At 43.2% G+C, this 14,486-nt stretch overlaps 1 protein-coding gene across 4 annotated transcripts in view; it reads right to left on the minus strand.

Annotated features, from left to right (window-relative positions):
- Positions 1 to 14,486, minus strand: part of RPTOR (regulatory associated protein of MTOR complex 1) — a 135,992-nt gene that overhangs the window by 36,743 nt on the left and 84,763 nt on the right. For 2 of the 4 annotated variants that reach the window (XM_084492692.1, XM_084492691.1), the window contains exons 16-22: positions 14,133 to 14,324; positions 12,717 to 12,857; positions 11,031 to 11,148; positions 9,501 to 9,641; positions 8,926 to 9,084; positions 2,143 to 2,261; positions 1,762 to 1,830 (exon numbers count right to left, since the gene is read on the minus strand). In XM_084492692.1, the coding sequence (XP_084348818.1) occupies positions 1,762 to 1,830; positions 2,143 to 2,261; positions 8,926 to 9,084; positions 9,501 to 9,641; positions 11,031 to 11,148; positions 12,717 to 12,857; positions 14,133 to 14,324 (939 nt within the window). The remainder of the gene's footprint in view (positions 1 to 1,761; positions 1,831 to 2,142; positions 2,262 to 8,925; positions 9,085 to 9,500; positions 9,642 to 11,030; positions 11,149 to 12,716; positions 12,858 to 14,132; positions 14,325 to 14,486) is intronic. The other 2 variants (XM_084492694.1, XM_084492693.1) reach the window with 1 other exon arrangement.

Raw genomic sequence — 14,486 nt, forward strand, 5'->3', positions numbered from 1 at the left:
TTTGCATGTGCTTTACTTGGAAGGGGCAGTGGGCCTGTGGCCAAGCATTCACGCTGCTCCATTCATGTCCAACCAACACTCCATTAACACCAAGGAAAGATTGCAGTGTACAATTAACACAAATGTAATTGCTAATAATTTGCATTACATGACGGGCAGCTCTTATAATCTATCTGAGCTCACAGCAGCAGAGACAGGCAGATTTCAGGCTGTGAATCCTGGCAGCACTGCTCACAGCGGGAGCTTTGTCCATGACGAAATGAGCAGAGGCCAGATCGTAACCCACGGTCTGAAGCCTTAACTTCCATTTTGGCGGGCTGTTAATAACATTTCTCAGAAAGAAACCATTTTAGAAGCTACCTAAGCCACGTAATACTTGCAACAGCAAATGCACACCACCACCGAGTGTGCAGGTTAAGCCCCCATGAATGCATCTGCCCGAAGTGCTGGACAAATTGCGCGTTTCAATGCTTTCCTTATGCACCTCCTGGCTCACACAGGAGCAAATACGGCTAATAAGAACAAGTTAATTTTGTTCACTGAAGCATCCCCAGATAAAAATCTTCATAACCAGGAACGCTTTTATTATTTTGCAAAACCATTTGAGAAGCCATTGCCTTGTAGAGCAGCTGTCTGAGGAGCACAGCCTGCGATGTGTGATATCCGTCCACCAGAGCTTTTGGACTCCTTTTGGTACCAAAATATTTAGGTCCAGATGTGTCAGGATCAACACAGAATCTATGAAACCAGTCATAACATTCCTATGGACATCACAACACAGTGATCAAAATTCCTGCTGGCTAAGCAGAACTACAGTGGTGCTAGTGAAGACACCTGCAGGGTACAACTGTGTTTTTATTAATATTTATGCATCTCTTTCCACTAGAGCAAGGGAGTAAGTTCTGAAAAAACAGTTAAGGCAGGAAAAGCACATCCATTTCCTCTTTATAACCCTTTTAAACACATAGTCAGACTAACACTTTATTTTGCAAAGAGCCTTCCAAAACACAATGCTGAAACAGCTTCATGCACCTAGAACAGAGAGATGGAAATCTTTTAACTTTTCCTTTCCTTATTCACCTTAGTTTGGAATCTCCAGCCTGACAGTAACGTGCTGTACATCTGTATCACCAGGGAAGGCCAGACTTCATTGTCCCCACTCTCAAAATTATTCTCTATCCCAAAACACAGACTTTACCAACTCACTGACATGTATTATTAAAACAAATGGAAGAGTTTAAATAAGTAACTATTTTCTCCAGTGAAAAACCAGATTTCAAAGCAAGAAGTCTCTAAGGCATTAAAATGGCAGTGCACAATGCTGGCATCTCTTACTGCAACTTTAGCTTAGAAGCTTAAGTCTGAAGATTTAGGATTATTCATTAGAAATCATCAGTAAGAGACGTCATCTTGCATTGGAATGGCTCATGGTATTGATGCTAGAGCAACTAGGAAGGTGGAATCGAAGCACGTGGGAAGGACTGCGTTCAGATAGCTTTCTGACACCATCGACTGGGGCGGACAAGGGGAAGGCAGTTGGTGAGAAGATGTTCTGGGGTGGCCTGGTGCCTCGTTTCAGGTGGAAAGTGAGGGTGCTGCTACAGCTCCCCAAGCTGGCAATTCTGAATCAGCAGTGATGGCAGCCTCCAGGGACATCTTGTCATCCTTGGAGGATGAAATGTGATGAGGATGGTGGTTTAGGCGGAGTAGGCCTGGGTTGAAGAGGTGAGTAGTGGCAGGGGTGTCTGCATGCTGACTCACATGTACTAGTTCACCTGGATTGGAGAGCCGTTGTGGCTTCAGTCTGCAGGCCAGTCCCACTTGCATAATCTAAATCAGTTTGCAAACGGATAATTTAATGAAGTATACTTAAGGTTTCTCCCAGGGACTGATCTAGACAAGTAGGCTTCTAAACAAGACCTACTGTCTAAGGTCCGTACCTAATTTATGTCCTAAAACAACCCCAGGCCCTCCCCCACTTGAAACATTAAAAGTTCCTTCTGAAATAGATTCAGACTGAACTAGGATCACTTACCAGAGCCCTCCAATGGACCTATTTAGTTCAGTCTACCTATGCTTTGCCTAGCCATAAAAAGAGCTGACAGAAAAGCCTCAGAGACACACGCACGCAGAAGGGCATACCTTGTAGGCAATACTATTGAGAACTTTCATAGCCAAGTCGGAGACATCAGGGTAGGGGTCCGCAGCTAGGTGAAGGAGTACTCTCCAAATTTGGGTATAAACACTGTTGAAACTCACACCTAAAATAGTAAAACAACAACAACAAAAAACAAAGCCCCAGAGCACATGACAATCCATCAACTCAAACTCTTTCATCTTATGTGAGAAAATTCATTAGAACGCTGAACATCACAATGACATCTAAGAAAACATCAAGGTAAGGTCTCAAAAATACTCTCCGTGGGCTCTTTGTCTTTCTTTGTGAACTCTGCAAGGGTTTGTAGAATGAGGGTGGGAGAAAGCAAAATAAATGCTACCTAAATAGGCCTTGAACTGCTAGTTTTCTATGCTCTTAAAGCAAATAATCTGAAAAAGCCAAATGGAAGACCAGATAGTGTCTTTGGAGTTCCTGAGCTAAAATACTAAATGCTAAACAAAGAAACAAACAAACAAAAAACAGTTACTGGCTTATATTTGGATGCTTACTTTTATTGCTGTTTTAAGGATTAGTACTCAGCTTGCCTGTTCAGGGTTCTGTGTATCCTACAAGTCTACTAAATGTTAAAATGAAGCTTTAAGAACTGCACCTTTGAGAAGCAGCAAGTCTAACTCTGCCCCTTCCACCGACATTTGTACCAATTCCTCAATCACCGATTTGTTATTTAATAAGAATATCTGCAGTTTGGTGTTTCAGCAGAAGGGCCTGACAGATTCAAAGTACAAATCAAATTAATAAGCTTTTGTAACAACTGACAGAATTCTGTGAATATTGCATTTTGCTGCTTTCAGGTGAATCTTTAATTTGTTATTCTTTCTTCTAACCCTTATAGCGTTTAATAGTTGCAACGCTGTCTTTTGGGAGTTGAGCCATTTGGACAATATTAAAGTGGTTGCACTAACAAAAAGGGAACTAAAATAGGGATTTCAGATGAGTCACAATCAATGGTAAATGACAGATCAAGCTGTTACTGCATTTCCTTTCATGTTTCTGTAGGCATCTAAATATAAAACGTTAAGTTACAAAGAAAGGGCCCTTGTTCAACAAGCACCTTGCATAGCTGCTACACCTGTTACTGAAACCGACAGAAAATAGACACAATTCAGTTTGGATCTTTGGCTGAAGAATGCAAGTGGCGCGCAGTTACAAACTTCAGCCGTTTGCATGCTGTACTTCCATGCGGCTATCTGCATTAGACAATTCAATCTTTCTTCTGTCAGAAAAAATCCCCAACACGTGACAAAGCATCCTGCAAAATGCAAAGGAAGTAATTAACTCCATCCCTTCATTTGGCCTGCAAGGCAAAGGTTCTCTTGCTCAGCTGACATCCAAAGAATTTTCCAAGGGGACATCTACTTACAGAGTTTTATGCAGAAATCTCACAGAGAAGTCTTTATGGCAGTACCCCCCAGTGCTGCCCATTTGCTGGGGGTTACCTATACAACAGACTCCTACAGCTAATCCTAACCTTTCCTGTGCAGGTAAGACACGGGGCTTGACAATGTTAAATCTGCCCAGGGAAAATGATGAAGTTGATGACCCCAGAAAGCAATAGCAACTGTCCAGATGCAGCAGAGTCAAAGGGCACTGATCTGTCATACGTGGTTTATGCTAGCAGGGGACAGAGCTCACAGTGTATTACATTGAGGAACACGTGAATACAGTGTGGGGGTGAAGGGGGGGTTAACAGAGCTGACTTAGAACGGTGCTGATCCAACCTCAGGCTTTGCCCTTGGTCACAACCGGCCAAAGTCGTCATCTTTTTCAGAATTTCTTTATCCATGTTTGAAAATGTCAACACACAATAAAGTAAGTCTCTGCTCAGAAGAGGGTCAGGACTCCTAAACTTAAAGGATGGTGATGTAACACTTGTCTGTCCTTTCTGGGCTTCTGACCATTTGGGTTTCACTTCTGCAATTGCCACGTTCCTCCTGGAAGCTACTACTACAAGGAAAAGAAAAGGGGATGGGGGAAGGTGAAACAGCAGGAGACACGCTGTGCTACGAGCTACGGCAGCAAAAAAACAGTCCCAGCCACTGAAGCGGTAGCCAGGTAAAGCCATCTGAGGTCTGTTCAGTGCTCTGCCTCCTACTTTTGGTCCAGAGCTAGCGGTTACATAAGGACCGATGGGAATCTGAGTGGTCTGATTTCTTTTAAAGCCTTTCAAAGACAGTAAGAGGAGAGGGGGAGAAAGGGGGAGCGAGAAGGTACCCATCAGTTTTTTCCAGTTTTTCTGATAACCAGCTCACTCATGACGCAGCCACGAAGAAAAAAAAAAACACAGCGACATTTTTTATACATCTAAGCGTCATGAAAAACAAATTTAAAACAGAACTGCGCCAATGCAATCCCTCACTCGCTCAGCAGCCTTTGAAAAGAACAGAGGGAATTTCTACAAAGGCTCAGAGCTGGAGCTCAGAGGACTGCTCCTTTCTTCTGCTGCACCCCCCCACAATGTTCGGGCTGTTCATTACCCTGATTCAATCGGGTGACACATCTGACACAGCCCCTTGTAAAAACTTGAGCACCGGAGTCAGTGGGATAATGGAAGGCAGCAGAGGCGGCAGGAGGAACAGCAGCTTGATTTCATAGAATGGACTGAAATGAAAAAAATAGCCAGGAGATGCAAACAAAGAGCCGAGCAAGGGGGACGGGGTGTTAATTTAAGCAGACAGCTCCGTAATTAGTCAGACTGATTCAAAGCCAGTTAAATGGACCTTGCAGTATAGATTTACAAAATGATTTCTCTCAGCGAAGAATGTCAAAAAGTAAATTGCATTTCTTCGCTGATGACTTTGATTTTGTTTGCATATGCATAACACCTAGTCCAATTTAACAGGCAGCATCACGCCGTGGCCCCGAGGAAGGGACCCGGCTGAGGTCGTGCAGCCTGGTCACCGAGTACACGAAGACCAGAACCACGCGGGATGCAAAAACGAATGCTAATGTTTTTTATTTACTCTTTCTGTTTTGACAGGACCTCTTTCTAATCCCCTTTAAAAATCACTGCAGTGATTTTAAGCCTTGATCTCCCGGAGCAGATGCAGTCCGCTCCCCACCCAGCACAGCAGCAAAAACTGACCAATAGCTGAACCGGCGCTGCTGCGCGCCTTGGACCGCAGACAGCTCTGCTTTCTGCGCGTTCTGCCTGCAGGGAAAAGCAAGTTTGGGACTGGCATGCAATGAAAACATAGAGCTGAAGTATTTCACACTGAACAGTACCCGAGGACTCGGCTACCTGCTTCCCATCGGTGCTAATCCCACCCGGTTTGTAAATCTGTATCCCGCAAGCCGCTCCTCTTCCCATGAGCCACACAGAAGGTCCTGCGAGAGCTACTCAGATGAAGAAAACATCTGAAATTCTGATGGCTCTCTGAACTCTACTTTGACAATGTGAAGAGCAGCTCGTTCCCTGGAGGAATGGCAAATTAATATTTCTTGCACAGACTTGACAGTCTGCAGGCTGGTCTCTTTGCACGGGGCCATGCAAAAGCGTTCCCGAGCATTGCAGCCAGCCCGAGACCAGCCGTTCCCTCGCTAACCCTTGCTACGATGAAGTTTGGTTTTCTATGAGCTGCTCCCAGTGAATAATAAGCATCTCCTGAGAAGTCAGGGCCCTGAGGAAGGCTGAAGTGGGAGCAGGAGTGACATGGGGTGGGAGGGATGTAATGCCTTTGTTTGCCAAGCCCCTAGCTGACATGAGCCGGGCATCCACAGTGCTGGCAAAAAACACTTTATGTGTCTCACCTTGCCACCCCTGGTGGTAACTCAAACGGCAAACCATGAGTTTTTAAATGATTTAACAGAAACCAGGAGCAGCCCATCAAGTAGAGGGCAGGAACTTCTCCGGGACCAGGGCTGTCCCAGCAAACAGGAAAGCCCACGCCACGTCTCCTTACCTTTTCCACAAAGGATGTCAGAGAGGCCAGGGCGAACAGTGGCACATCAGGGGAGAAGGAAAACCAAGGACAAAAAGCCAACCCTGCTGCTCTGATGCCTGCTGCCACACCCTGACATTTTTCTCCCCACGGCAAACATTTTCTATCCCCACCTTCTTCTGCTGGAAAAGAGAATTACTCCCCAGCGTTTCATTGCTCCAAGATCCTTTTCTTCCTCCTCCTTTGATCATTCCTTAATATAATCTTTCCAGTGATGGTCTCCATAGGACAAAGACTTTAATCATGCAATTTAGATATGAATAATCAGCCTCAAGGTACGCAAAACCCTCATCTTAATTCCTTTTCTTTTCCTATCCTAAAACTAAATGAAACTTAAATTTCAGGAGGCAAAGATAAATGACTTGTTTTATGGAAAAAGAAGCAAGGCTTATTTCCCAATCCAAACTGATGTTTTTGTTGACTACTCAAAAACTGGCCATTGCCAGCTGAGAGACACGTGGGCCAGAGATAAATCTCTGCTGGTTACTCAGGATTGCTTGGCCAAGGAACAGTCTGCCAGAAAACAGCACACCTAGACTAAAAGTACATGCTGCATTTTCTGGGGGCATACAAGGCGGCATTTTGCTGCTTAGCTAGGAAGTTGTTTATAAAGTGGCAGAAGAGAGAGTGCAGAGGTTTTCCTCAGGTTATGGGAAAAAGTACATCGCCATATCAATCAGCCAGAGAGATTGATCCAGAATAACCCTTCTAGAACCATCTTCCTAAAATCACAGGAGGGGAAGAAAGCCCTGAGCATCTGTGAATCAACTTAGAGAATGTTGAATACGGAACACAGAATTAAACTGTGGTCTCTAATTTCTCCTTGTGTTATTACAGACTAGATTTCTGCTTTGGTTTGATTCGACTTGTGCCCAATGCACCCCTTTTACTGCTCTTCCTGTCTCAAGTACTTGGCATGGTCATTACCTCACAGCCATATCACCATTAATTCTCCCAGAAGACAGAGTAGAGCAAAATATTTCTACAGTCAAGGCAGGTCTATCATCTAGGTGACCCCGCTCTCAGTTACCCCATTCTTGCTAGCAGTATAGCAGTATTTATTGCATGCTAAAACTTGAAGAAAGGTCTTCACCCGCAAGGCAGAAGAGCATTTTTGGAAGGCTACAGGCCAGCTGCAGCTGCTACTTGCAAGTAAAAATTACCCATAACAGGGTTAATGTGAGCCCAGGCGAGCTGCACAGCAGCCACAGCGCTACCGAGGGTGGCTGGAGCTGATGGTATTTTGAAAACTCTTTCCTTGGGGACCAGGGGAGAACAGGCTGAAGGATGGTGATTCTTCGGTAGAAATGAAAAAAGCCCAGCTTTCAGCAAGCAAATGCTGAAAGTAATGGGATTCTCTGTGAGTTATGAATTTTAAACACTTCTATAAGCTCTGCTGTTTCCAGCTGGATATGAGCTCTTCCGATTGAATAGGAATGAGGGAGGCTTTGGAGAACTGCTCTTTTTGTTTTCCTAAGTTTCCCTCGCTCACCTCTAGCTCATCTTTAGATTCTTTTTCAAACGTGCTGAAAGCTCTTGTGAGTCTTGCACAAGCCATCAAACAGATACCAGTTTGCACCAGTGGAAAGGAGAAAAACTCAAGCTCTAGCTTAAGACAAAGAGAAATTTCCTAACATTCCAGTCGTGCTTTAGAAGACCCAATTTCATTGCCTATAATCAAAAGGAAATTAATTGATCAAGGCACATTGATAGACCGAAAAGATACAGATTTCCCTCAACATTTGTTTCTCTGCTACATGCCACCTCCTCTTCTCCCTGGAAGGAGACTCTTCCAAAAGCTAACCCCCTTCTGCACGTTGTCTGTTACCATCCCAAAATGGTTTAGGCTGTTTGGAAAATGGCAGCCTGCAGCTAGTTAAAAGCAATGCTATTGTAGCAAGCAGACAGGATTGGGAAAGTTACTAAAAACAAACAAGCAAACAAAAAACACTGAACTAGTTCAATATAAACATACCAGCTTTGTTCTATAGAAGTGCAAATGAAGCATTACATGCAATTCAGCTGTGCACTGCATAAATGCAACCAAAATCTCCCCTCCTGTGCTATAATACTTCACTCTGCAGAGGTCTGTACATTACCCAAAGAGTCAGATGTCCCAGGGAAAAAGGACTGTTGAGTAGTATTAAAAAGTTCAGTGCAATTACTGATGTTAGAGCTACCTATCCAGGAGGGAATAATGGACAGGGCCTGGAGGCAGTGGGATCAGCCATGGAACTTTTTGCACAAAAGGAAATTTCTGTGAAATAATTAGTCTCTGGCTTTGAGATTCAGTCTGAGGTTTCTTCTTTATTAAGTCCTATTTTAACAATTTACATATAAACGTGCATGGTAATTAGCTAAGTAAGGTTTCCTTGTATGAATAACACAATAAAATGGCTGTGCTGTACAGAAATACGACCTACATGAAAAATAACCAAGGGAAGGGGTTACTGCCAGAGAGCCCAGCTGCTACATCCATGGGATGGGGAGTGCTTGTTTTGATTATCCAACTAAATTGCAATGGATGTAAAATTCCTGTATGTGCTACATATTTGTGCTCAAATTCCTAACAGGATTGCTGCCTGTCATGGTGAAGCACACAGCTGAAGCCAACAGCTCTCACTTCCAGTGCCATCTGAGCAGCAGGGACTCTTCTCTGCATATAGCTTACCCAGACACACGAGTAGCATTTCTACTGATATGAGAAGTCTTGCTGGAGGTCTAGGAGGAGCTAAGATCCAAACCTTCCACAAAAGCTGGTGCAAACACGTAAAGAAAGGTGACACCGAACAAAGGAGCCTTACTCACCTATCAGTGAATTCAGAGAAGAGTAAGAGCTGACTCGTCTCATCTTGTCAATAGTCTCAAACGACAGGATATACTCTTCATTTTCAGGGCTGCCCAAGGTGCTGCTAGCACTGCTGCTGGTGCTGAGGTTCCCAGGAGAAAATGCAACAGAACTTCCCGCTGCCAAAAGAAAAAAGGACAGATGCTTAAACAGGAACTGGGGAGAGAACAATTTTTACCCAGGCATAACAGCATTTGTGAATTCTACAACCCTCTGTGAAAGTGTAGGCAAATCCACAAAGTCCCCTTTTAAAAACTGAATGTTTAAATACAGAGTAAGCACCAAGGGGTCATAAATGATTCAGTTAAAAATCCACATATGTCAGGAAGTCGGAAGACACCTTTTTAGTCACCAGACACTTCAAAAAAAGTAAAAAAAAAAAATTGAAATAGGAGAGTGCTCCTCATCTAACCCCTTGGAGCTGTCAGCTAGATAATTTGGGCAAAAATGTTAGTTTCAGTTCATATTGGTTTGCACATGGAGGTGAAAAAAGAAGTGGTATAGGAAAATGACAGAATTTTCAAATCTCTCTTACATTCTTCATTCAGGCTTAGGTTCTGCAAGGACTTGTTCAGGTTCCTGGCTGTGGTAACTGCTCGGATGTTTCCGTAAGAGCTGACAGACCGCAGCCTTGGTGTACATGGACCATCTCGCACCGGAGTCAAACTCCCACCCTCTGCGGATGCAAAATTTAGCAATTACAAATGCAACCAGAGAGACCATAGACTGTTGGCAGATTCCCAGCAAATAAATCGCTCAAATATTACCAGTACAAACAGAACTTAGCCATTGCCTATTATGTTAAAACAGAACGAGGTATGACAGGCTCCTCCCTGAACATAATCAGTAAGGACCGTGTTTCTCTATTGTTTAGGCTGTGACTTTGTTATATCCAATAAAACCAGGTGAGCTAAGCCTTGCCAGTGCCTACAGACTACCCAGAGAGATACGACGACTCTTCTCTCCAGGTCGGTGCTGGGCCACTGCCCAGATACTGTGCTAGGACAGGCTGCTACAGCAGGCGCCATTTAGGAGATGGCATTTGCTTGCTTCTGCTCATTAAAACTCCGGAAAATGTTTTCATTATAAAGGGTTATGAAAATCCTGTTTTCCTGACCAAATTTCAGACCTGGTTTCAACCTGTATTTCATCCGTGACCTGGATAATTAAAATTTCCCAAACTTTTTCATTTTCTTTCCTGAATACACACACAGTACCAAGACTTCAGAACAGCTACTTCATTTCAATGCGGAGGTGGCTGCATTATGGTACTGAGGCAATGCTTCCAGTGCATCCTACTTATAAAGTACTTTGGGATCATTCTGGATAAGAAAAAGCACTATATAAACTATAAATAATGATTATTTCCTGCAGCAAAAAAAGATAAATGTGAAGAAGCTCATTTTCTAATACGTTTAATTTATTCAGACAATGTGGAGATTAAACTACTCCTTGCAGAGACAACACATGCTCGTCTCCAAGCTTCTGTTGCAACAGCCCCATTATCTTTGATGATTTCCAAGGTTAATATAAGAAAAATATGAAGTCAGCATTAACTTCACTTGGGCTTTTCATTTCCTATATAAAGCCATACACACAACAAAAGTTTGGGATCACAGACACAAAACATGAAGTTCTTGACTGCTTCTCATCTGGTGCTTTAGAGTAGCAAGAAATACATCTGGGTCGTTGTTCTGTGCTGTGGCTTCTTATTAGCCCCATTAGGTCAACATGAAGCTGAAATTTCACATATAATTTGAGAGAAGTCTGGTAAGCCTGTGTACCAACCATACTTCGGTTTTGATCTGAAGGGAATCTCTTTGAATTTGGTAAGGTGTTCAGTCTCCACAACTTTTTAGTGAACTCTAGGCATCTTTTAGCTGAGAGCACATTTCTCCAAGATATTACAGTGCTATGCACCATGTCATTCAAATTTGTAGCAATGGTGTTTTTTGACAATTCACAACCAGCAATAATTTCACTGTGTTGGGCAAACTACTCAGGTAACATTCTCAAGCACTAACAGACTACAAGTTTCCTGTCCATAAAGACAAAACCCACAAACCTGTGGCAGCTGGAGAAGGGAGAGGGTAATTCTTCTCTTCTTCCATGAACTGCAAGGCAACGGTGCAGAAATTGCTCTCATACTGAACCACCAGGTGACTCAAAGCCACCACCAGCTCCTATGGAAAGAGCAGAAGAAAACAGGTATTTCATTGTTATATAGATCAGAAATAACACACGAAAGGAAAAGGCAGAACAATATGGTTATTACTACTGATATTATTGAATAGACCTCCAGACTAATATTAAGAAAATGTAGAAACAACCAACAGCAATTGCTATTTGCTGTTTGGCCCCACGCTGAATCCCACAGCCAGCTTTGCAATGACCTGCCATATCAGCAGCTAACGTGAGGACGATGCTGCATACCCACAAAGGATCGAGACAATTCATTCTCATCAGTGCAATGCAGAAACCTTGAATTATTGGGGTAGGGAGGGTAGAGATGGTGAAGTTCAGGCCCTCCAATGGACAGCATTTGCTATGCTTTTGGAATGAGCAAACAGGAGAGGTGAAGATCTGGCATTGATTGCTGTTCTCTGTTCAGGAGACTAATCTCCAAAATAGAGATTTATGAATCTCAACGAGCGTATAGTGTGACATGCAGTTCTCTCTTTAATTAAACTGATAAATGCTGGAAAAGACAACCAAAATGAATCCTCATAATGCTGGTGACTACTTGTCAGGGTATTGATGTTCCACAGTTAAGCAAACGCAAGTTTTAGGACACCAAACTACATCCCATCAAAAACAACCTAAAACATCAAATGTACCATTGTTGTACAACGGTGTGGCAGAAAATAATTCTCCAGGACCTGAAGTATTACTTGTAACCATTCTGTCATCCCTCCTTATGGTTTCTAAAAGCAAGAAGATCTTTTTACAAGCTCTCACATTCTCTCTGCAGTACTCTTACTTCCCTCTTCTCTTCCTCCCTAGGACTGTCACAAACTCCATGGTTCTAGCAACAGATTACCATTTCATTTAAAACCTGAGATCCTGTAATGTAAGATTTTGCAATCAAAACAGAAACCAACAGAAGAGCATTAACAGAATAGTTGCTTAACCAGAATTCTCAGGGTTTTGTCCACCTGAAAAAGACTTCAGTGTAACTCCTCTCCTTCCATATCTCTGTTATTGCATTCCCTTTAAATTCAAAGAACAAACACCACCACACAAAAATGTACAGCCAGGAAATAAAAATGCCCGCAAAATCCTGACATTGTTACTGCTGTGTTAGACGTTTACTTAATTTACTTTAGACATGAGCTAAATCAGAGATCCAGTGTTAAAAAGCAGAAACACCTTGATCTGAATGACAATCTTGTCAGCTACTGGACACTGTGACTTAATACACACTAGTTATATTATTCCTTTCAGTGGACTCCTTACAGTAAATGAAACATCACAGTACATGCACTGAAAAAGGGCGAGAAGATGAACCAACATCCCAGTATGCTCCTGCACGCGGCCATCCTGCACTGAGCAGGCAGCCCAAACGGTGTGGTCTGCGTGCTTGTTGCTTCTCAGCAGGAACCAAAGCTAAAAGCCTTCACAACGAACCAGACGCTTTGAAATGAGTCTGATTCATTAAAAAGTCCATTCAATAATGCACTCTGATTCAGCACGGTGCAGAGCTCACCAGCACAAACCCACCAAACTCCTGCACTGCCAGCCCCCTCCCTACCTTTCTAACCATGGGGCTGCCGTCGTTGATGAGCTGGGCCAGCATCATCGCCACGTTGTGGTCGATGGTGGTGGAGTGGTCGGTCCGCTCAGCTGAGTTGCCCACGAACGTTCCCAGTGCAAAGACTGCAGCACAGCGAACCTGCGAGACGCAAGCATTCATTATTATTTTTCTCTTGGTTCCAGCCTGGAGCTCACCATTGGGATGTTTTATCCTCACAAATGGCATCTCTGGAAACTGAGGCTACTGTGTCAGGTAAATAGTGAGGGCTAAACGGAAGCCCACAGAGACTAAGAACCAAAACAGGTTCATCAAAGCACTGACTTTTAAGTATTCACAGATGAAGGAGTACATTTTATTTCCCAGAATACTCAGTGACCTTCCCCTGGGTGATTTTTCCAGTTGACACTGCACAGAATATTAATTAATAGGAATAAGGTACACTGGGAGTTACTGTTGGCATGTGGATCTCTTTAATAACAGCGCTGAACTACAGTCTTCAGATAAGGGCATACAAAAAGGTAGCAGAAAATGGGAAAAGGGAAAGGAGAAAATACAGCAGCTCAAATCTGGGCAAATTTTGCCAGATCACACAAAGAACAGAGGGATCAGATGGCTTACAGCTTGCCTTGGCAGACTGAAAACAGTGGGGATACAGTATAACCAGTGAGTGCAGAATGTGCTTCACAAAGCAGAAACGATCACTCAGCTCCCCAAACAGAGCTGCAGATGTGTTGTAAAGACAGGTAAACCTGATCACCGAATAAATATGGTTTATAAAATGGGGGAAAGATTAGGCAAGAGAAAGGAGATAGAGGATACAGGACAGGAGACTGAATATAAAAGGGAATCCAATCTTTAATCACTGCAAGTCAGCACTGGCGTTTATCTCCAGGCTTACTTCTCCCACATGCACTGTAATTTCACTGGGGTCTGACAGGCTCTGTCAATCACAGGCATGCTCTGCACAAGAATCTCTTCTCTCTTGGAGAGTTGGTCACAAGGGTAAAACACATTCAATTAAAGATGTACTTTCACACATACCGGGAGGAGAACAGTTTTCATACTCAGATAAAAAAGATTAGAGGGTTTTTTGAAACACACGGTGAGCTTTGGGACCACATTTTTAAAATGCCTCTGATATGCCAAGAAGCAAAAAAAGGTGGTGTCTCCGATCGCCAGCTCCAAGACTTCGAGACTTTTGGGCTGTAGGAACAGCCCCTGCATTTCTTTAGTTGCTTCTCTCACAGGGCTTGTATGATTTGAACCATCTTGAAGAAACAGTGATAAGATCTTTCTTTGAACCAGACACAATCATGAAGCTCTTGAAGGCCCTGGTTTTATGAGTACTTCTGCAGCCTGCTTTCAGAGGTCTGACAACTTGGCTGTTGTTTATTTAAAAAGTTGGATTTTTACCTCTGGGATTGGATCAGAGAGGAGACTGTAGAGCTTTTCATGAGCACTGTCTCTCACACCACACCACCTGGCTGAGTCAAAGTTCTGCCAAATCCGTCCTAAACAAATGGCTACCCATTGACGCAGAAGAGGATGTGGATCGTTTAACTGTTCCAGGCAAATAGCAATCAGGTTTCCTTGAAGGCAGGCTTCCTAAAACACAAATCAATGCAATTTATTTTGGTTGACATCTTCCCATCTCATCATCAGCAAAGAAGATTATTTCTGAAATAGACAGGAAAGCAAGAGAAAATAATTATTCCTTGGTCATATACTGATTTTGTTCCAAAATACCATTTGGAAGGAGCATAAAGG

The sequence above is a fragment of the Aythya ferina genome, assembly GCF_964211825.1.
Source record: "Aythya ferina genome assembly, chromosome: 18".
Taxonomy (NCBI): Eukaryota; Metazoa; Chordata; class Aves; order Anseriformes; family Anatidae; genus Aythya; species Aythya ferina.